The sequence below is a fragment of the Crassostrea angulata genome, chromosome 1, assembly GCF_025612915.1.
Source record: "Crassostrea angulata isolate pt1a10 chromosome 1, ASM2561291v2, whole genome shotgun sequence".
Taxonomy (NCBI): Eukaryota; Metazoa; Mollusca; class Bivalvia; order Ostreida; family Ostreidae; genus Magallana; species Magallana angulata.
The window spans coordinates 51,503,348-51,525,443 of NC_069111.1; the positions used below are offsets into that span (position 1 = coordinate 51,503,348).

The 22,096-nt window shown below is 34.3% G+C and overlaps 1 protein-coding gene across 1 annotated transcript; it reads left to right on the plus strand.

Annotated features, from left to right (window-relative positions):
• The first annotated feature begins 252 nt into the window (after positions 1–252).
• On the plus strand, positions 253–21,987 carry LOC128157923 (uncharacterized). The gene is made up of 8 exons (XM_052820588.1): positions 253–383; positions 653–822; positions 3,006–3,206; positions 3,397–3,492; positions 3,688–3,847; positions 4,142–4,217; positions 11,636–11,783; positions 20,928–21,987. Exons 2-8 carry the CDS (start codon positions 673–675, stop codon positions 21,678–21,680), a joined length of 1,584 nt encoding a protein of 527 aa, XP_052676548.1. The 5' UTR covers positions 253–383; positions 653–672; the 3' UTR covers positions 21,681–21,987.
• Positions 21,988–22,096: the final 109 nt, after the last annotated feature.

Sequence of the window (22,096 nt, forward strand, 5' to 3'; positions counted from 1 at the left end):
CTGATAACTCTATATTAAGATATAGAAAAGTAATCAATTTTCACGGCTAAATTATCTGGGATTTTTTCTTCACTAAGTGTTAATCTGTGGCCACTGATATCATAAGTCAGACTTTAAGGTAGATCTGATGGTTAATTTGATGACCTCCCAGCTTCCTTCATTCCGATCCAAAATGGTGAAATAAAAAGGATTTTCTTGTCTGCCAGGTAAAAACTCTGTACAGTGGCTAGCTCCGTGTCTGATGGTTTTGGGGTCATGGATGAAATACCAGGACGCATGTCCGTTTATGTTAAGTATATGTGACAGGATTTTGAACCCCAGAACATCTTGTCATGCAAACCAGTCGCCTTCGCCAATCTATGTTCGGAGTTTTATCAGTTAAGGTATGCAAGATTAAAACTAATATAGAAGGAAAATTGGTCAGTTTTTTCACTTTTACAGATGGAGTCAATGTGAATTGCTTCCATGATTTTGATGTTTAAAATCGTTTTGGAGATTGATTTCGGTTATTTTTTTGATTATTGTGTTTTTGTTTCAATTTTATACTGCATAATAATGTCATATATTGAAAATTATAATGCACTGATTTATTTCAGCATGGGATCTCATGTTGGTTTAATTTTTTTTTTACAACATTTCCTTATAATTTCAGAGATCACTAATATAAAAACAATGTATAATGCAAGCAAAAGACTGCAAGCCATTCGACGACAACTTTTGCATATGGATGAACAGTACAGGAATGGTATAGACAACGATGAAGACAACTCGACGATAGAGACCGACAATTGTCAAAACAAACCGGAGGACTTGGTAGAAAAGGTAATTTGGTTTTCCTATACTAGTAATGTATTGATTAACAGTGCTAAATTTTGATTGATCAGATGCTAATGAATTTTAGACTTTAAAGTTTGATTAGTAAATTTTAATACTTATTATCGCTAATCAGGCACGTAGTAAGACTGATTTTATGACATTTATTATTATATATAGTCCCCTCCTCGTTTAGGACACCATAAAAAGGATTCCAAAGTTGATGTATGGCAAATTGTAAGATGCAAACTTACTCCTCCGGAGGGGGGAGGAGGGGGGAATAGGGCTTGGCAAAGTCAGTTGGTTGTTTTCCTCGTTTAAAAAAATGGGTTTTTTTTATGATTCGTCTTCATGGAATTTAATTTGAATTGATGAATCTCTACTTCTAGCTAATTTTAATTTTCAATACTTTTCGAATATTTTTACCAAAACATTATAAATTTTGATATTTATCAAAAATATCGCGTCTTCTCTATCAACATAACAACTTTTTACTGAAAGGCAAATTTGAACTTGAATACAATGATTATAATAAAAGTGCCATTAATAGGTTCTGCTTTGTTAGGCACGAGATTTACGGCTTAAATATGCGAGTCTTATTATTTATGGACTCTTCAAAGTTAAACCCGTGTTTGACCAACTATGATAAGATTTATTCAAATTCTTACTTCATTCTACCGAACGTGTGCGGCAAATTATACGTAAAGTACCGTATATGTATTTGTAGATCGAACTTTAATGTTGTTTTGTTTTCTTTTTTGGTTTTGTTTATGTGTAGCCCCCGTAATCCAATATTTAATAAAAATATTCTTTAACAATTCAATAAAGGTTTTATCCTGACATAATTTTTTTTTTCGATAATTGAAACATAAAACGCTTCATTTATAATCATAGACCAAAATAAACACGGTCACATAAAATGCCGAACATTTACAACATAAGGTGAACTCTTGGTGTAAATGGGGCATGTAAAAGCAAGAAAATAACGTGTCGACTGGGAATGACTGATTTCTCTCCCCATTAAGTCTTGTCAGGTAATGTCTATGTACTTTTATCTTTGTAATGATTTCTGCATAGCTAATTGAATGACCAAATTCTAATTGAATGACCAAAGAATAAGTATGAAATACAAATTACTAATAGAAGATACAAATAGAGGATTAAAAATTAACACTTTGTCGGGTAATTATGCCAGTACCAATGTAGTAGCATCCGCTTAACATGCAGTTCCGAAAAAAAATGTCTATATATCCTTTTTAAAAAAATAATATCTCCAGAGGGAAATCATCATTTCTAGCGAAGAAATACTTTTTTTTCAAATTTATCAGAAACCCAATTATAAAGATAAATATTTCAACTGACAGGTGAGATACATCAATAACTAAAGTAGTTGTAAATTCTTTAAGCAATGTTCTGTGGCATATTTGATATTTTTCCGTAAACCGCATGTCTTGGCCCTGGCATTATAATTCGGCAGTGTTAGTTTCAAAAGGGTACCTGTAAAGTGCGAAACGAAATGAAACAAAACGAAATCTACCGAAACGAAACGAAATCTACCGAAACGAAACAAAACGAAACAAAACGAAACGAAACAAAACAAAATCGAGAAAAATTATATATAACCATTCTGATTTAAAATATATTTATTAGTGTATATTTCAGAAGAAACAACCAAGTCTCTTTTGAAACGCAGCGAAAGTACAAAAAAAATGCGCGTATGTAAACGTGCGCATTTATAAATATGGATCACAATTTTAAATAGATATTGCTCATTTTAGTGCAAAACAAGACTTTAGACTGTGTACATTTTTGCGGGAGTATATATTAGTTTCAATTTGGAATTGCAGCCTTTTTTCACACTTCTTTGATATAAAAGGAGATCCGAAATTCAAAGAATTTTAAAAGTCTCATTTTTAAAAATTATTTTCACAGAAAACTTTTTACCTAGTCTTGGATTGAAATCGCAAATTTGACTTCATACTGTTGATTGCTAAGTTCAGACTAAGATATTTGCGTTTTATATCGAGATGTGGAACTTTAATGATGCATGAAATTAAATTTTGGAAACCGTCATATGTTTTTTTTCCACAATGAAATATGAAAAATAAAATATCATTATATGTTAGATACTCGTATTATTTCCTCGCATCCCAGGTTCATTGAGAATCTAAAACGACTGGTCACTTTTGTAGAATTCCTCTCAAGGTTTCTCAATCATCAATTTTTCGGCGCCATCGTCTGTTGATACCCACGATCAACAAAACTGTAGCAGTATGGATATCGGGAATGTTTTGGGTTCGATCGTAGACTGTAGCTCGAGCAGAGAGGTTGACGATATCCCACTTTCTGAAGAGCTACGGAGCGCCATTTCCAACATGGAAGATCTAGATGATGTAAGTTTCATAGAAATTTGGTAAAATTTGAATCTTTGGTTTAAAAAAACAAGCCCGCGAACTGAAAATCGACCATAAACAGACAAACACGCAGAAGCAGGGGATTTAACACTATCAATGTGAATCCAATCCCTTTAAAACAACTGTATATGAGGAACCATTCAGATCCACGCACGTGTTTTATCTGTAGGTTGACTGTCTGATAGGAGATGTAATAAACGCAGTTCAGGTTGACGCCTCCTTTGACGAAGATTTAGAAACAGTGGAACAATCCGTCACATCCCCCGTAAGTATTTAGCAAGCAAATACAGAACTGTGCGTAAATAGCTGAACTTAGTCATTTTTTTTCAATCGTTGCAAAAAAAAAATCAACTATGCATTTATACGGTTATGTTCGGGGGACTAAATAATCATATCGATGTGTTCAGTTTCACTGCAGTCCGATGCTCAGCTGGATAAGCGTATAATTTTTTCTTTCCAGGACAATCATTTTGGAGGTCTAGCGAATTATCCAAAAACATCGGCGATAGCCAGTGTGAGTGGCCATAGTTCGCTAGAGGGCAGTGTCAATCAATCCGTGACGTCAGACCAAGAGGAAAGCTGGAGGAAAGACCGGAGAAAAAAAGATAACCACAATATAAGTGAGCAAGCATATCGTTTATGAATAACTGGGTTTTTTTTTAAATATTTATTTCAAGTTAAGACAAATATGCCATATGATAACAAACAATAAATCATTACAAATCGAACCTCATATTATTTCAAAGAAAAGAAAAATAGTGCCTGCGCGGAACCAATTTTTTCGAGGAAGGAGGAGACATGAATATTGGTTTTGCAAAGGAGTGAAGGGTAAACTTTTTATGGGGTACTTATTCTACGTTTCACCCGTAAGGAAATGTTACATTTAATTATGATATTTTTTTGTTTATTTTCAGTTGAGCGGCGGAGACGTTATAACATCAATGACAGGATTAAAGAATTAGGCACCCTCCTTCCTTCCAGTATTCCACCGTAAGAAAAATATGTGTATATTTACAGGTTGTTTATGTTGATTTTGTAACTATTTCAATTTATTTTTCAAACCAGTGCTTTTATAATAAAGTGCAAAATGCAAGTTATTAACGGAAAAAATAATTTGATCGGTAACTTGTCACACAAAATAGCTTTCAGTTTGAGTAAACTAAATGAATGATATTCCATTTATCCATGATACTTGATATAACACTAGCCTTGTCTTTAAGCTTACGATATTCCATTAGTCCCAGTAATGTATCAATGATACTTGATATAACGCTAGCCGTGTGTGTAAGCCAAAGATAATCCATTAGTCTCAGTAATGTATCAATGATACTTGATGTAACGCTAGCCGTGTGTGTAAACCAAAGATAATCCATTAGTCTCAGTAATGTATCAATGATACTTGATGTAACGCTAGAAGTGTCTGTAAACCAAAGATAATCCATTAGTCTCAGTAATGTATCAATGATACTTGATGTAACGCTAGAAGTGTCTGTAAACCAAAGATAATTCATTAGTCCCAGGAATGTATCAATGATACTTCATATAACGCTAGCAGTATGTGTAAGCCAATGATGATCCATTAGTCCCAGTAATGTATCAATGATACTTAAAATAACGCTAGCCGTGTGTGTATGTAAACCAATTGTTAAATTCAGTAATATATAATGTCTGAAATAACGTAAACAGTGCCGGTGTAATGAAGAATAATGACCCCCGTAGAATAATGACCAGGGGTCATTTTTCACGTAGAATAATGAACCCTTTCCCCCCCCCCCCCCCCAGCTGAAGAATATTTGGATTTTTCTGAAGAAAAAAAACCCAGGGGTTAATTTTCTTCATGTTAAACATAAAGAAAAATGACCCCGTAGAAAAATGACCCCTTCTGTAAACAAGAGTAGAAATTTGTTACCCCTTATCCAAGATACGACTTTAAAATTACTTACTCTGTTCAACTGATTTTGAAATTATAAACACCGAACTTGTAAATAAATAGCTGTGTATAGTTTTTCATATCCGTAGCAAGCACACACAAAACACTCTTACATTGTCACAAATTGATCGTTAACAGTTACGTCACTCCTCTCGTCGACATATGGCGGGAAATGACGCAAATAAATAAAAACCAAATTCATACACAATGAGGATATTGTTTGATAATCAACGAACAATAATCATAAAAGAAAAATTGTTGTAATAATATAAGCAATATTCATTTGTGAATGAATTGTCAATCGAAGAATGATACCTGTATATATTTTCATGAAAAAGACTAGGGGGCAGGTAACGTAGGAATATGAATACTTCTTATTTACATTTCTGGGGGAAAATGATTTTTTTCAAAATCATTTTACGTTAGTTTTGTTTCCTTCTACGTAATACATCAACATCGATGTTCTAAACATATGTTTTAATGTTGTAGTTGTGATCATGAATAGACTTTATTCTTTCAGAGCAAATGTGTGAAGAGTACCTGAATATATTGCATCTTAAATAGATAATAAACACATTATAATAAGAAGAAATTGTTTCCAAAAGCGTTGATAAGGGGTTTCGGCCCATGTAAGGGGTTTATATCCCCCTGGATTTTGATCACACGATCTCTATTGTATCCAAAGTTATCAATGCTCATACAAACTATTGATGCATTAATCATCTTGATATTAACTAAAGTATGCCGATGATAAAGTAAAATATATTTTCTGTTCGAGTACTCTCAGTACTTTGACGATTTTGCTTAATTATTGACCGTTGACTCTACTGGCGTAATGTCTGCTGTCAGTGCCAGCTAACTTCAGCTTTGTCATAATGCCTAACAGTGGAGTAAACTTTTCATAATTTTGATTTCATCATGAATTCCGCGTGATGCACTTGCATACCCAGCAGTTTGTAGTAGGGAAATCGTCAATGCAAGTATAATTCATGAACAATATCGACGCGAATAAACAGAATTTTGTTTCTTGTAACTCGAAATAATTTGTCACTGGTAATAATGAGATACATATGATGTTCCGATGGGGCCACTTCGACCTTTGCACTTTCACCTATAGGGTCCGCCCCCCCTCCCCCTCCGGAAAATTCAATATTAATAATTTCATGCAGTAAAAGGGGAGAGGGGGTCCGGACCCAATCCCCCATGATAATTTAATTTTATTAATTGTATAAAATAAAATTTCCAAATTATGCCTCGGAACCCTTTAAACAAAAGAGAGCTCTTCAGTTATAAAAAGGCGAGGGCGAAAGCGCGAAGATGCGAAGGCGAGAGTGCGAAGTTGCGAAGGCGAATCTTCGCCTTCGCAACTTCGCACTTTTGCCTTCGCGCTTCACCGTCGCATCTTCGCACTTTCGCTCCTTCGCCGTCGCACCTTCGCCTTCGCAACTTTGCACTCTCGCATCTCCCCCTACAGGCGAAAGTGCGAAGGTCTAAGTGGCTCTATCGGAACACCATAGATACATGTAAATGTAATCGTTAAGATGACAACCATACCCCGATGCAATACATGTACGTCAGTATCTTGTTATAACGGAAGGATTTTTATTTTCTAAGATATACCCCTTCTTTCATTTCAAGTTTATTTTAATATGAATTGTAATTTCTGTTCCTTTCTGTAAACTACAGTAAAAATTACAATATTATAAAGACTATTTCACAAATAGTAAGAAAAAATATACTGAAAAACTTTAATCTATAAGGGGGTCATTATTCTACAGGGGTCACTTTTCTTCATGTAGAGTGTGCTCATTTTTATGAAAATGACACTTATTCTTCAGGTAAAAGGGTCATTTTTCGACGTAGAATAATGACCGGGGGTCATTTTTCTGCGTAGAATTATTCTACGTCGAAAAATGACCCCCGGTCATTATTTTACGGGGGTCATTTTTCGACGTTACACCGGCAAAGCTTTTAGTCCACACTGTAAGTGCATTTGTACTAGGAAGTTATTAATTAGATGACGGAACCATTGTCCCTGATATTAACACGATAAATGGCAGTGTTCTTGCTCGAAGGAGTTATTAAGAATGTGTTGAAATTATTGTTTCTGATAATGACACGATACATATTGTTGGGCGGGGGCTGTAATTAAAGACAGACCACTGTATAAATCCCTTTTGCCGGTTTTGGACGAGTCCTGCCATACCGTAGGACAAGGGCAATAGCTTAAGAGTTTTGAGCAAACTAATGATCCTAATTACAAGAAATTCGATCATAATTTTAATAAAATCGTACAAAATATTACCTTTACCTTGATTAAAATCTAAAGCATTGTCAGAATAGAAAAACGTAAACCCATTAGGGACAGAAAGTAAGACCACCTACACCTCTATATTCCTCAAAAATCGATGTTTTCTTTTTAAAGGTATATATATGTGGCGTATTTGGAGTAAACTTTTTGACATGAGTTTAAGTAAAAATATACATCATGCTTTTTAAAATTAGACGTTTCACAAACTCTAGGCCCGTAAACCATGTTCTTTCTTTAGTTCTTTGCTACACGTCTGATGAATATTAAATAAATGTGATCCGCCATTTGTAACGCCACTGCGCATAAGTGCGGGAAAACCTAGTATTGAAAACACGATGGAAGAACAGTTTGTTTACAAATTAGAATCACGTTTTTCATGTCTTAAATTAGATAATTCTTATATCAGATGATACCCGAAGCATTATTATTCCCTTATTCATTAATGTAGAACGATATAAATTGCTAATTATGTGTAATAAAGATGAAACACTATTTTGGCATCAACGACACGGTAAAATGAGTGAATACCCCCTCTCTTGTGGTTCATAACTTATAAAGTAGAGACATGGAACACATGGAGCACGTACGAACCTGACTAGCAAAACCCCTACAACTTCATGATAAAAACGTATTAAACTTAAGTTTAATTCGGCTTTAATTTCTATTCCATCAATCTACATGGTCTCCGATGACAATTTTCCCTTTGCTTCTATCCTTGTCAGTCTGTCTCTTTTTTCTTTCTTGGCCAAGTCTGTCAAACTTAATGTTATTACGGGTATACCTATTTTTCTCGTCGTCGCCATTGTTGTTGTGATAGACTGAGCGTGGTATCACGTGGCCGATTTAAGGCGGGGTTTATTCAAATGCTGTATTTATTGTGTACGCGAAAATAATTATAAAGATTATTTATAAATTTCTCTATCTTTTTAAACTGATTGATATAAACTGCGTAATTTATTGTAAAGATATATCTTTATAGCGAGCGCAGCTCGCCGGCGCGCAGCGCCGGCTAGCGAAGCGAGCTCTAAGAACCAGTGTGCGCGGGAAAAAGAACGAGCTATAAACCTACCGTTCATCAAACAAAATTTTTTGTCTACGTCCCATAATGCTCTCTAATGTTTTCACCCGTGGTGCTATGCCAAAAATGGCCGACTTTTAACTCGTAATTTACGGTGACTAAGGTTTGAAGACATGTTTTGAGTACCGCATATGCTTTGGCGAGAGTCAAAAGATTTGTTACATGCTTCCATGCCTCCGTATTGAGTCGAGAAACGTAAACAAAGACGAACAAAGTCATGGATGACGTCACAGTGCACTCGCACTATATTTCCCGCGATAAATTTAGAAGTGGATTAAACATCTGTAATGAGTGTACTAGCTATATCAGTATAAGTCTGCGATACCTGCCTCATTGGCATATGATTTGTTTTTAATCTTTTTTTAATATAGAGATTTTATATATATAAATATATATACTAGCAAGAGCCATACTTTACTGTCATATCGATCAATTTTTAAACTAATTGTGCATACATGTACAGTAGGCAGGTAAGTATATGAGTAGGGAGGAAATAAACAATAGGATATTTTGAACTAAATAAAAAGGAATAAAATTAAAAAATAAACAGGTAAAAAAAATTATGTAGATATTGCATATAGTCAGACCATTAAATTTAAAAGTGGGAAATTACACACCTACAAACAGGTACCTCTCTCTCTCTCTCTCTCTCTCTCTCTCTCTCTCTCTCTGGGTAGGGGGTTGCGCTGTATCATAACCATTAAAATTAGTACCTTTGGCATACTTATTGTAGAGCAATACTCTCTCAAAAATTCTTTGACGTTCGTTGATACCTAAATAAAACTATAAGTTGACGATGATGCAAGGTACAGTATGTGTAATTCTTGTTGCGCTCGCCATGCAGAACGGTAGCACCGTAAAACATATTACAAGTTTATCTTTTAAAAAAGATTGGTGAACTAGCGCTGTAGCAATCATAAAACACAGAAGCAGATTTCTAAAACATTGGTTTAAAATTTCTGAATCGATTTATTAACAATAGGAAGGCATAGTTGTGTACAGGAATTGTGCTGGAGTAGGGTCTCAATTTGAAATTGTGAATCTAGAGTGGGCTACACATCGGCAATGACATAGCTCATTGTCTGTGCCTTAATCATAATGTATCTCCTGTAATTTCAATTTCGAGTTAATCTTTTTTTTGGGAACCATTGGTACTGTTTTGTAGCAATCGTATCTTCTCGGGCCTTTCCGGCAAGCTCGGAAAACATATCCGAAGTTTTCTTCCGAACTTGAAGGAATTTAAGATAAAGCTAGCTACATGTTATTTATTATAATATTGAAAATAACTTTGCATTATAAGACCGAAGCTACTGTTACTTTTTGGCATTAACGATAAAACACAAAACTTCACGTGAAGATGATAAAACGAAATTAAAATGGTACAGTTTATCTACAGTAGAACAGTATTCCCAGAATCCCCTACTATGGAGTCGAGCATGCGTATTCCAGTGAAAAGGACTAACGTAAGTGCTAGCGCTCGAGAGCGCTAGCAATAATTTAATTCTGATTGTAATGCCTTTGTAATTTTGATTGGCTAAACAAATTCATATATATCATATAACAGAACTTGCCTACGTTTAATACAATAAGACGTGCGAGCGAAACGTATTAATATGCTTGACGTTACGTGTAAATTTTGTACAAATCAACATGTTTTAACTAATCAATGGGCCTTATAACATAACTTGGAACAGTTTACGCTTTTTTATAAACCGCTTCGCGGTTTATAAAGCGTAAAGTTATGTTATATCGTATAACATAGGTAGAAATCAAATTCATTCCTTAAATAACATATTCAAATAAATCAATCAATCAAATATTTCTTATCATGAAAAAATACGCCACATATACCTTAAAGGTATCGCTATTAAATACGGAGAATGTCCAGTTTGGACCACCCCCCGAAACTTTGCTAGATAGAAATAGGTTATTCCTGTGACAAATTGACTCAAATATTATGTTAAATTATAGAATTAAATTTTAATTGTGAAAACGGAAACAACAAGGTCTATGGCTAAGACAAACATGGATAAGACAAAACATCGGTATGCCTGATATAGGAACATTAAACCTTTTGTGATTCATGTATATGTTTGACACGAACTATGACAGCAGTATGAGGCATTTTGTATTTGCTACAAAAAACTGCTACTAATCAATAACAGAATATTTCATTTCGTAACTTGTGACATGGCATTTATGTCGCCCAAGATGTCTGCAACAATAAACAAAAAACACACACATGATGACAAACTACATTTACCGACCGCGGTCAATGTGGGTCACTTCGTTATCGCCCCTTTTTTGGCAAACCAATTACAGAAATGATGGACTATAGGTCTTTACTGTGGTGGACGTTTTTGTAGGGACGCCGGGCATCATGTTGTTTGATAAGCTGTCTCTAGTCGATTGATAAAGGTACTAGTATCGACACTTCATGAAATTAATGTGGATAAAAGTACACAATAATCAAAATACTTTCATTGTTTTGTAAATTTAAAATTTCATAATAACAAAACTTTTTTGAAAGGTAAAAATAACAGTGGGATTCGAACTATTCCCTTACAGATCATTCGTAGTTAACACTCGAACCCATTGTGCTACGCTTTAAGATAAAATTTCGAAAAAGAAAAAATCTATAGAATTACACTTAATTTTATTTTGTTTATTTCGATTGAAAATACATCGGAATATGGAGGTGCCCTATACCACTTTAAATAATACAGTCACGATTCGAAACATTTCCAAACCCACCACCCCCTTGCAATTGTTCGTATTAGCTCGTATATACGTTTTGTTTATCAAAAAGGAGAAAGATTTATGGGGCAGTTGGCATTCGAAATTATAACACGCGACTTATATAAAATTTGCCATAATAAAATACATCGATAACGCAGCTATGTGAAAACTAACAGTCCCCCCCCCCCCCCCCTCAAAAAAAAAAAAAACGAAAAAAAAAAACAAAAAGAAAAAAAAACAAAAAACGAGTATCTCTATCGTCAACGAATTTACGCTTGTATTTCATCGATATGTTTCTTACGGTTTTATACAGGTAAAGTAAATTTCATATATGGAAAACTGTCTTACAGTGACCTCAAACAGAACAAAGGTTCCATCTTAAAGGCTTCCGTGGAATACGTGAAGGAGCTGAAGAGAGACAAGTATAAGCTGCACAAACTGGAGGAGAACCAGGCAGTCATGGACTCCAAGTATCAAAAACTTCTCTTCAGAATCTTTGTAAGTACATGCATAAATAGTTATCAAATGACTGTTAGTATTTTAAAAGCATTCTAAAAATGATTGTGAAATACTAGTATACGTAAATGTCAGCCCCATAATTGTTCATGAATTCAGTATCTTTCAAATCAGTAATGAACGCTCGTACGTATTAAACCGTGGCTTGTGACGTTGTAAAGAATCATTTTCGACATTATAAGAGCGATCTTTACGATCGTGATAAGCACGTGATTAAATGTTTTTATCTGCTGAAAAACGCTCAAGTGAGCTATTCTGATCACATTTTGTCCGTCGTCCGTCCGTCCGTCCGTCTGTCTGTCTGCCCGTCTGTAAACTTTTTTACATTTTGAACTTTTTCTCTAAAACTGCTTGGCCAATTTCAACCAAATTGGGCACAAAGCATCTTTATGGGAAGGCAAATATAAATTGCAATTTAAGTACTGAAGTACTGACGGGAGTTGATTTTATCGATTATTATTCATTTTAAAATCAACGCCATGTTACTTTGCTTGGCAAGTAGTTTATAATCTATCTTTGAATTATGCACATTTTTATAATATGAATTCTCGGACTTTTCCGACAAGAATTTTGAGAAAAACCCCGTATGAATCATGTTGTGTTATGATTATTTAAGATAGAATTGATTCCATCAAACTATGTATAAGTAATCGAAATATTCAAAAAATTGTATGGATCCAAGCAATAATGAACTCTAGTCTCGTTCAACCAGATGCTCGGCTATCTCCGTTGATCTCCAACAAGAGAATGTGTACACCAGGTCACGTGATAGCTTGATGACGCGACATCTAAATATAGAATGACTCTCTGCTTGTCGCAGATTCACGAAGACAGCCGATGGTTGAACGAGACTTTATTGAACTCTGGCGTATGAATACATACGACTGTAAAAAATATCTAAATTGTTCGTACTATTTAACATCTGACTATTTTCATGGTATTCATAAATAAGTTTCTTAAAAACCAATGCTTGAAGATACATTACATCGAATTTATCGATCATTTTCAAGAACTAAATCAAAAATTGTCAGCGGTGATGATTTGTGCTTAGGTCCAAACACTGTTTCACATTCGGTTTGCCAGAGTAACTGCACAGGAGAGTTGATTAAAATCAACTCCCAAAAATGAAAGACCGATCTTTATTCAAAGCGAAGGAAACCTTGAAACTGTAGAAAAGGGAGGGGTGCATTTTTAGACGGTGGCTATTTATAGCCACTGTCTATTGCTACGGTCCTGACCGGAAGGGTATTTCTCACGGGGACCCTAGCGGATAACGAACGATAACTCTGTTAGGTACATGTATGCAGTGTTTTATCTACGTGTCGATTTCAGTATGAGAACTCATTTTAATCTTATCAGATATTTTAAGCATTAAAGCTGCTAATTGTTTTGTACATACATTTAAATAATGTATGAAATTGGGTTTTATTTTAAATGAGCCGTTACCCTATCTGCTTACGCGGTATTAATAATATTAATTAAGGCTCAAACTGCCAGTTTTGACGTTTAACTCTGTATCAGGACTGCATATAAACTATATCACTGCGATAATTGGTCAAGAGATCTCACAATAATTGCTTCTTGTTTTTTATGATATCAATAATTGTCAGAAACACACTATTTAAACTGGTTTGCCATTTCATATTTCAGCAATTATGCTTCATCGATAAATTCAGCCATTTTCAACGCATTAGTTTTAGTTGAGCAGTATATTTTTTGTTGTTGAAGCTTATTCCAAAGAATTCACAACAGATACTGACAATGAATATTACATAAATTACATTTTATTGAACTTCAACCGATCAATGGCACAGTTTCTTCTACAAGTGTGCATGTGTTTTCAAACACATAAAAACTTTAAATTTACGATACAAATGTGTTAAATTTTCGACTGACCTGTGATTTACAATGTACCTTATTTCGTACCTCACTCAGTCTGTAGAAACATAAATTTTATTACAGGCACCTCAATATTCATCAGACAATATTTACTGCAGATGTTGACGCTTTACTTGCTGCTGACTTTCTCTCAAACACGCTAATCGACGTCGGATTGTAAAATTCACGTGCAAATCGAGTCCCCATTTTAAATGTTTATAAACTACATTTTACGATGTTTCAAAGATTTTTAGTTCAGATTTTTTTTTACATATGCTGTAAAACGTCTTGTGGATTTCACGGCGTGTCAGCTCGTCTATCTCTAATTTGCAGCAAATGCTAGCTTTTTTGTGAGAAAAAACATGCGATATTCCATATACATTTATAGTACATAATGAACGGTAATGTAAGAGAGCATCTTTTCTTTGGTTTGGGGGCATTTTTTCACTAACAGATAACATTATTTACATATGTACGTAAACATCGCCCCGTTTGTTCTCAAATGATTCTTAATTCGCGAGTACAACTCTATTATGAACTTTCTTCGACATTTGTTTCCAAGTGTTAGCATCATTTTGTCAACATGCATTTACAAATAGGCGGGCCTATATAAATGCGCCAGTTTGTTGCGACTCGCAATTGAAATACACACCGGTTAGAAAGTGTCATCACTTAACACAATACTACATCGGCCGTAGCGTATACATTCATGCTATATTTGCGATAAATAATGAAACACGAAGGCAAAAAAATGTGCTTCATAGATGACTGTAGAATTCTGCTGAGCTACAGAAATATAGCTTTCCGAAAATATTGCCGGGATTTGCGAACCCTAGATCTATTGTTTAGTACATGCAAAGAATAAAATCAAAGAAGATAGGCGAATAAGGCGTGTAAAATGCCCATATGAGGAATGATTAGATACGGCAAAATTAAAATATCATTAAATCTGATACTTTTTAAAAAAATAATTAAAAACAATGTATATTTAACGTAACATCGGATTGTAATCTTAAAATATTTTAAATATACTTGCAATATATTGATTTAAACTGGCGTATGCGTGTCAAAACCTCCTAACATACTTGCCAACCTCCAACATGTGAAAATCTGGTCATGACCAGATTTGGAAAGTAAAAAATCTGGTCATAGCGCGTAACGACATTCACGACATATTTATCATGCATTTCATAGGTATATACAATAGAAATATGTGTTAAAACTTATGTGGAATACTTTATTACAAAGAAGCATTTTAACTAACAGTTGCTGATTTTGAATTTTGTAAAGTGATCTGACACAGAAAATGGTAGGTTGTGTTTAGCTGAAAAAAAAATGCAAAAAGAGTTTCTGCTACATTAACCTTGCTTTTGAACTCTGTAAATGATGGCATGAAAGTTGTAAGTGACTTGGAAGACTTCTGTGTATTAAAAGGCATCCTATACAAGACTTAGCGTTTTTGAATGTTTAGTCAGATCATTTGGGCACAAAATCCAATATTCAAATGTGCGTTACATAGAACGCAAAAGCCTCGTTTTGTACTCGATTACTTTGATTTTCCCAGATATGTTGATAGTTACAAAAATTACGTTTTCTTTTTGTTGGTTTTGATTCCGCTGGCCCTGATAAAGACATTTTCTTATTGGAAGCCATCACACTTAATGATTTAAACCTTCGCTTAGTCAAAACAACTCACGATAATAATTACACTTAATGTGTCTGTTATAGCCACCGGCATTGTTTACATGTTACGTAAATCCAAGCTCAGCTTGGGTTCATAACTGGAAGTCAAACGCGCAACGTAATTTACGAACCAAATCCGGAAATCGGGAGATTTTCGGGCTGCACGACAAAAATCGGGTGAAAAGCATGACCCGCCGGGTCATAAAAAATAATCGGGTGAAGGGTTGAATAATCGGGTGTGACCCGACGAAATCGGGTCAGTTGGCAAGTATGCCTCCTAATCGTGTAATTTTTATAACTTCAATTCATTTTCTTTCATAGAGTGGGTCTGAGCTCAATATTTTTTTTTACAGTCTAAATGTGGTTTAATGGAATTTAATAAACCGATTGGACTCAACAAAAATGTGGAGAGATGACCCACTACAGTTCAAAAATGTCATTTTGTAGCTCAACAATTGAAAGTTTTAGAGAAATATAATACAAGTCCGAAAATTCGTGGTCATAGTCTCATATAGCATTTAAACAACGCACTTTGTTGTGAATGAAATGGCTCACCATGGTTAGAGCACCAGCCATTAGGAAACTTTATAGAACTTGGGTTCGATACCACCAAAACTTAAAAATTTATTATTTTTTTCTTATCTTTTTGAAATATTTCAAACTGAATATAGTTAGAAATTACCATTTTGTAAACTTGCATAATAACATATCAAATATATTTAATTGAAAAAATGCTATATTTGAAATTGTATTTTACAACTAAACCAAAAGGGCAGTTGCGCCATCTTATCCCCCCATCTTCTTTATATACACAGCTGTACGGTTAGAAAAACGTGCGTTCAGCTTGAATTTTGTTTGTTTGGTGTTTTTAAAAACTTATTTTGTATAATTAATCAATATTTGTTGTAAGTTTACTAGAAAAGTTTAATGTAGCAAGTAATTTATGCGTGTTAAAGTGTACTGAGAAGCGATAAAATATACATGTGACTTTCCCGAATTCATTCAAATGGTTTGAATAAATCTATAGCTAAATACAATAGAACAAATGTTTAAAACGTTGATTAATGAAACTGCCGCGACCGAATGTTGTATGATATTTTTTAAAATTTTCATTCACTTTCGTTGTGAGCAAATGGAAATAATCCCCTAAAGTCGAAGATAAAATATTGATTTACTCTTCTGTTTCATGATGACGTGCATTCCAAAAGCAATACCAGTTTTATCAAACAGGTTCTTGTAAACCCATTCCGTTTTCTTTACACCTTAATGTATTAACTGACTATGAGGGGAAAAAAAGCAAATGTGATGATCCACAAGACTGCAACTTTTTCCCCGTGAAGAAAATGAGGGAAAATGCTGTCGAGAGGGACAATTAATATACTATATGTATGCCCAAATAGTTAGTAAAAATAAGTATTTTATCATACCAAAGCTTTATTTGTTCTCGTTACTTTGAGAAATCTACAATATATTTAAAGCACAATAGTCCAATCCACACTTTTCAAAAGTTGTTCTAATTTGCGGGGCCAACCCAAAGGTAAAAAAGGAATAAACCAAAATTCCCCTTCTTCAAACAATCAAATATTTGGGCGTACTGAGATAAATCTTTGGGTCTTGATTTATTCATTCAATATGTGGTGGCAACCATTCAAACGGGGTTTTAATGTCAACTGATATAGATACAAACATATTAATACAAAATATAGATACAAACTTCTATACGACAAAGACTACTGTGATAAATCTTTGGGTCTTTCCCAAAAGATGACGACCAAGAGACACAGCATTTGTAAAGTGTAGAGTGAGATCACAGCTACGATTTCCACAGAATTATCCATGTAGGAAACTCACGACTAGTTGTGCGAGTAAGCGTTAAGTATAAGTACATGAATGCGATACTGGCCGTGGTTTTCGACAAAAATAATTATCATACATCACTCATTGTTACATGTAATATGCCACTTTCAAACGACGCCACCGTCTAACAGTACTTTCAGTACTTTGATTAAAAATCTTCTTCTCAAGAACTACTAAGTCAAATTCAATGTACATGTAATTAATCATAAATTATCATTATGGAAAGGAAAATATAAATTGCAATAATTATGGGCTAATTCTATTTCAAATCTGAGTTATTACGAAAATAATAATAAAGGACAGGCGTGTTTCAATTATTTTATAGCTTCGGGTTTGGTTTTCCATGAGTCTTGGTAAAATGGGATGCAAACCCGGGCCAGGGCAAAAGAAAAGATTGGCAGTTATTAATCTGCTAATCTCATTAAAATTTTCAGGATATGTTACGAACCAGTATATTAGTATTTGCTGTAAATATTGCTGCAAAACAATTCCTATTTTGGAATAGGCGATTGCCGATCTGCCTCGGCTTTTATTTTGCCCCGGCCCGGGTTTGCGTACCTATCTTACCAAGACTAGACGTGATCCATACTTCTAAAACGAGGTTCTTTGTTTAAAGCAGCCATGCCATCATCTTCGCTAGCCAAGTGTCCGATTCGTTTTTCTCATCTCCATGATGGGAGATGAGAAAAACGAATCGGACACTTAGCTAGGGAAGATGCCATGACATATGATAAACGGGTCGATCTGACAGTGATGAATTTGTTTGTTCTGCAACAGTTCGCGTACGAAAGGAATCTTTGAAACATGCAAAATGCATGTACATTGGTGCCGATTTTGTGAAGTAAATTGTGGTTAAATATTTCAATGCGTTGACAGTTTTCATAAATGACGGAGGTGCTTGCTTGTCTTGATTTTCGTTTCGTTTTCATTATTTATGCTTAGTAACCTGGGAACTGTCGCTTGTATTTCCTGATTTTTACATATCAAATCAAGCAGAGACTTCGGTAAATCAGACAGGTGACTGTTTACCTGCGCGAATTAAGCAAAATCTGATGTATCAAAAAAGTACTAAAACACAATTCATTTTATCGGTAATGCGGTATGATCTTTCGCGTAATGATATTAATGCAATGTGTTTTGTTGAGATGCTCAGCATTTTCTCGAATTTATTTAGTTTAAATATAGTTTAATATCGCTGACGAAAATAAGTAGGTATATACACTGTACGTGTATATGATTCATTCTATAAATTGTGCTCTTTATTTGTTATAGTGCATGTCTCTTACGTTTAATTGTTTACAAGTGCAAAAAAAAACTAACAATATTTAAGTGTTGATCTTCGAATTATAAGCAAAATACAGAGATTTGCTCACAATTCTATGTTTTTAAACAGATCTGAGGCCATTCTTTTTTTTCCATTTTAAATGCTGAATTGGAAATACGAAGTAAAAATTTTTAAGCTGAATGTAATAAACTCGTGTAAACAAAATATGACTCAACCCTAGCAGACTTTTGAGCTCTGTATCTCGCTAATATTCTACGATTAACGCTGACATTTTAGTTTATCATTATAAATGTCTAACTAAACGTTAAATATTTGTACAAAAAACAGTTTCCATAGTTCTGACACATTTCTGTTGCGGGGATAAAGGAATTATCGCTATTCCTAAGGAAATATTACAGCGGAAAATTATCCCGGTCTGTAGCCATTTTTTATTTTTGAATAAAAATGTAAATAATGGGTGGGCCTAAGTAAAATAGAGTGATGTGCTTGTCTGTACTGTAACATTGATTTTTATAGCTCTCTAACATGTCACGTGACAACATATTTCATTCCAGTGTATTCATCAATCAAGTGTGAGTAAAGTTATAAAAGTCACACGAGTTTTCGCCAGGTAAACAACAGTCATTTAATCATAATGGAGAAGATAAATTTTTTTAATGAATTGAGCGCAGTTGGGTACAATTTTCTTCTTCATATCTACAAAATCTTTAAAAATAAAATACAATAACTATTATATTGTATTTTTTGTTAAAAAAGATACAATAACTAGTAAGTAGTTGAGGAATAAAATGTACCTATATGCTCTCATATATTTTGATCGCTTTATAAAGTGGGTGAGTGGGGCAGAACGAAAATATAGGGAATTGGAAGTTAACAGTGTACCCCTATCATATGTTTAGTTTTATATCTTGCGTAGGATTTTCTTATTCTGGGTAAAAGTAGTATTTTATAAAGGTACAATGTCAAAGATTACGTGTATGCAAAATTAAGTGTAAAATTCGAATACTTTACAATATTCATTTTTTGTTATTCTACCGAGGGGCCATATGGCACAATATCTTTTGAACGTCCATTGTTGCTTCAGTGAGCGATGTGCACGTGGCCCAACGGGCCTCTTGTTTTTAAATCAAATTTAGCACAAATCGTCTTTGGATGCAAGGTTTTCAAATTTTCAGGATGATGATAGACTATGAAAGAAATATTTGAAATAAAAGAAATATATTTCCCTGCTAAGAAATGCTAATGTCTTCAAATTAAGGGTAATAGTATATTTTTCTTCTGTTTGTTTTCAAAATCTGTGATGCTCTTATTGTCCCCCGCCGCAACGCGGAGCGGGGACATAGAAATGCCGGGCGTCCGTCCGTGTGTCCGTCCGTCACACTTTTTTGTAAGCGCTTTCATGCCTACAAATTTTGACGGATTTTCATAAAATTTATCCACTATTACCTTGGTCAAGTTCATTGGTCAATACTTTTTGTTGGAGTTATGGGACTTTGATCACAATAATGACTGTTTTATTCAAAAATTGACCTTGTAAGCGCTCTCATGCCTACAAATTTTGACGGATTTACATGAAATTTATACCAAATGTTTATACCACTAATACCTTGGTCAAGTTCCTAAATCAGCCTTGATCGACAATAGTATACTGCTTGACCGGTGGGGGGCCCATGAATTCTATTCTTGTGCTATCTATAAAGAAATAAATTTCATTTTGTGCAGATTCAAGGATTTATACATCGATGCCTAAGATCGGCATATCTAGTTTTGCATGAAGCGTTAAGTATGCTGATTTGAAGCGTCAAAGTTTTACATTGTAATTCATAACTTCATGAATCTTTTATTTCTCATATACTCGCGATAAACATGGTTTATAAATAGTTGTTCGGCTTTATATCATTAGATGGATAAAGAGCGCTGATATGGACAGATAAATAACTTGTACAGATTACCATTACCTTTAGAACTAATAGAAATTTAAGCATCAAATTCTTGTTTTTGGATACCTTAGATCCAATAAATAATTATCATATGAATTGGCGAGCTATTCCAAAAATATTCTTTTTTATATAATGTAATCGAAGATTGAAAAAATCTGATAAAAGCTTGTAAGAGTTAACACAGAGAATGCTTTTATCAATGATAAATAATATGGTAAACAGACATTTAGATAAGATCTTGGAAGACAAACTGTGGCCACAATGCAGTTCAGAGTTCAAGATACGAAATAAAAAAAGTAATTTAAAATAGATCAATATTAACTCATTTTAGAATGGACCTGCATATATAGATATGAACCCTTTTTCATGAAATCCAATTCAAAAAGAGAAATCTTTTAGGACATCTGCAAGCATTACAATACGTTATTTTATAAATATCCGCCAAAATTCATATACAAACGTTTTAGTCTTTTATATTTACAGCAACTGGAACTAAAGATTAAACTGTACGGTTTAACAGAGGATATGGGTGATGTCAGAACCAAGAAAAAGAAGCCCAAACAACGCTTGTCAGAAATAAATGCCATGGTGGAGGGATTTTGCAAGCAGAATACGATGTCCTTCTTTCAACAAGCCGGAGAGAAAAGCTCACCAAGCTGCAAAAAGAATAAAGTATCTGTATTTGAAAAATGTCGCGAACAGAAAAGCAACCCAAACGTCAAACAAGGCTTACGACAACACCTTAGTAAAAAAATGGCGGCAGGAAGGCCAGCAGACGACCAACAATTTGGAACATCCGAGTTTTTTCATAAAGAAAATCAATTCGAGGCTCAAGAGAAAAAATCACTTACGATGAAAGGCAAGATGAATGACCAAGCCACAAAAGATTTCCCAAAAAGCTACCCAAAGGAAAATAAGTCGATTGAAACAGATGAGAATAGTAATGTTGGTGCGCAGAATATGGAAGATGTCATAGAGCTGACAACGGAGCAATGCAACATTTTGCTGGATTTGTTTGAGAACCAAGGTAGTGTTAACGAGATCTTGATCAACAGCGAGGGTATGATACAACAGGGAAGCTCCGCTCCTGTGAGGGAGTGTTCAGCAGAACAAGACTGCTTGTCTCCAGTAACAAGCACCAGCAACATGCTCGAGAAGTTGCTGCGCAGGTCAGGAAGTAGTTCTGACTCATCTGGTTTGGAAGACTCGACAGAAAGTACAACGGGCCTACGATAAAATGGTGGATAAAAAAGTGGAAATGAGCTTTTAACAATCGGTCAGCACTTTTTTCCTAGAAATAATATCATAATTAACAATATCCCCGAGAATTATGCTCATAGATGATAATTGCGATTTTGTTGAATCTGTATTTGATTTGCAAATGTCTTCTCCTTGTATTTTTTTTTCTTTTTAAAAAAATAAGTAGTTCTTGATGTATTTCAGTAGATTAGTATTGCTTCATTGTTTGTGGCTGGTAACTTTATATTTCAAATATTGTTGAAATTACAAGTTATAAATAAAAGCAATTTTCTGCATATTTTTGCTGTAACTTTTCTGTTTTCTTTTACATGTTTCCGTACATGATAATTCTTTAAACGCAGCGGTTTGGGGCACTTTGAGAGTATTCCGAAATCTCACATGTATAGTGCTGC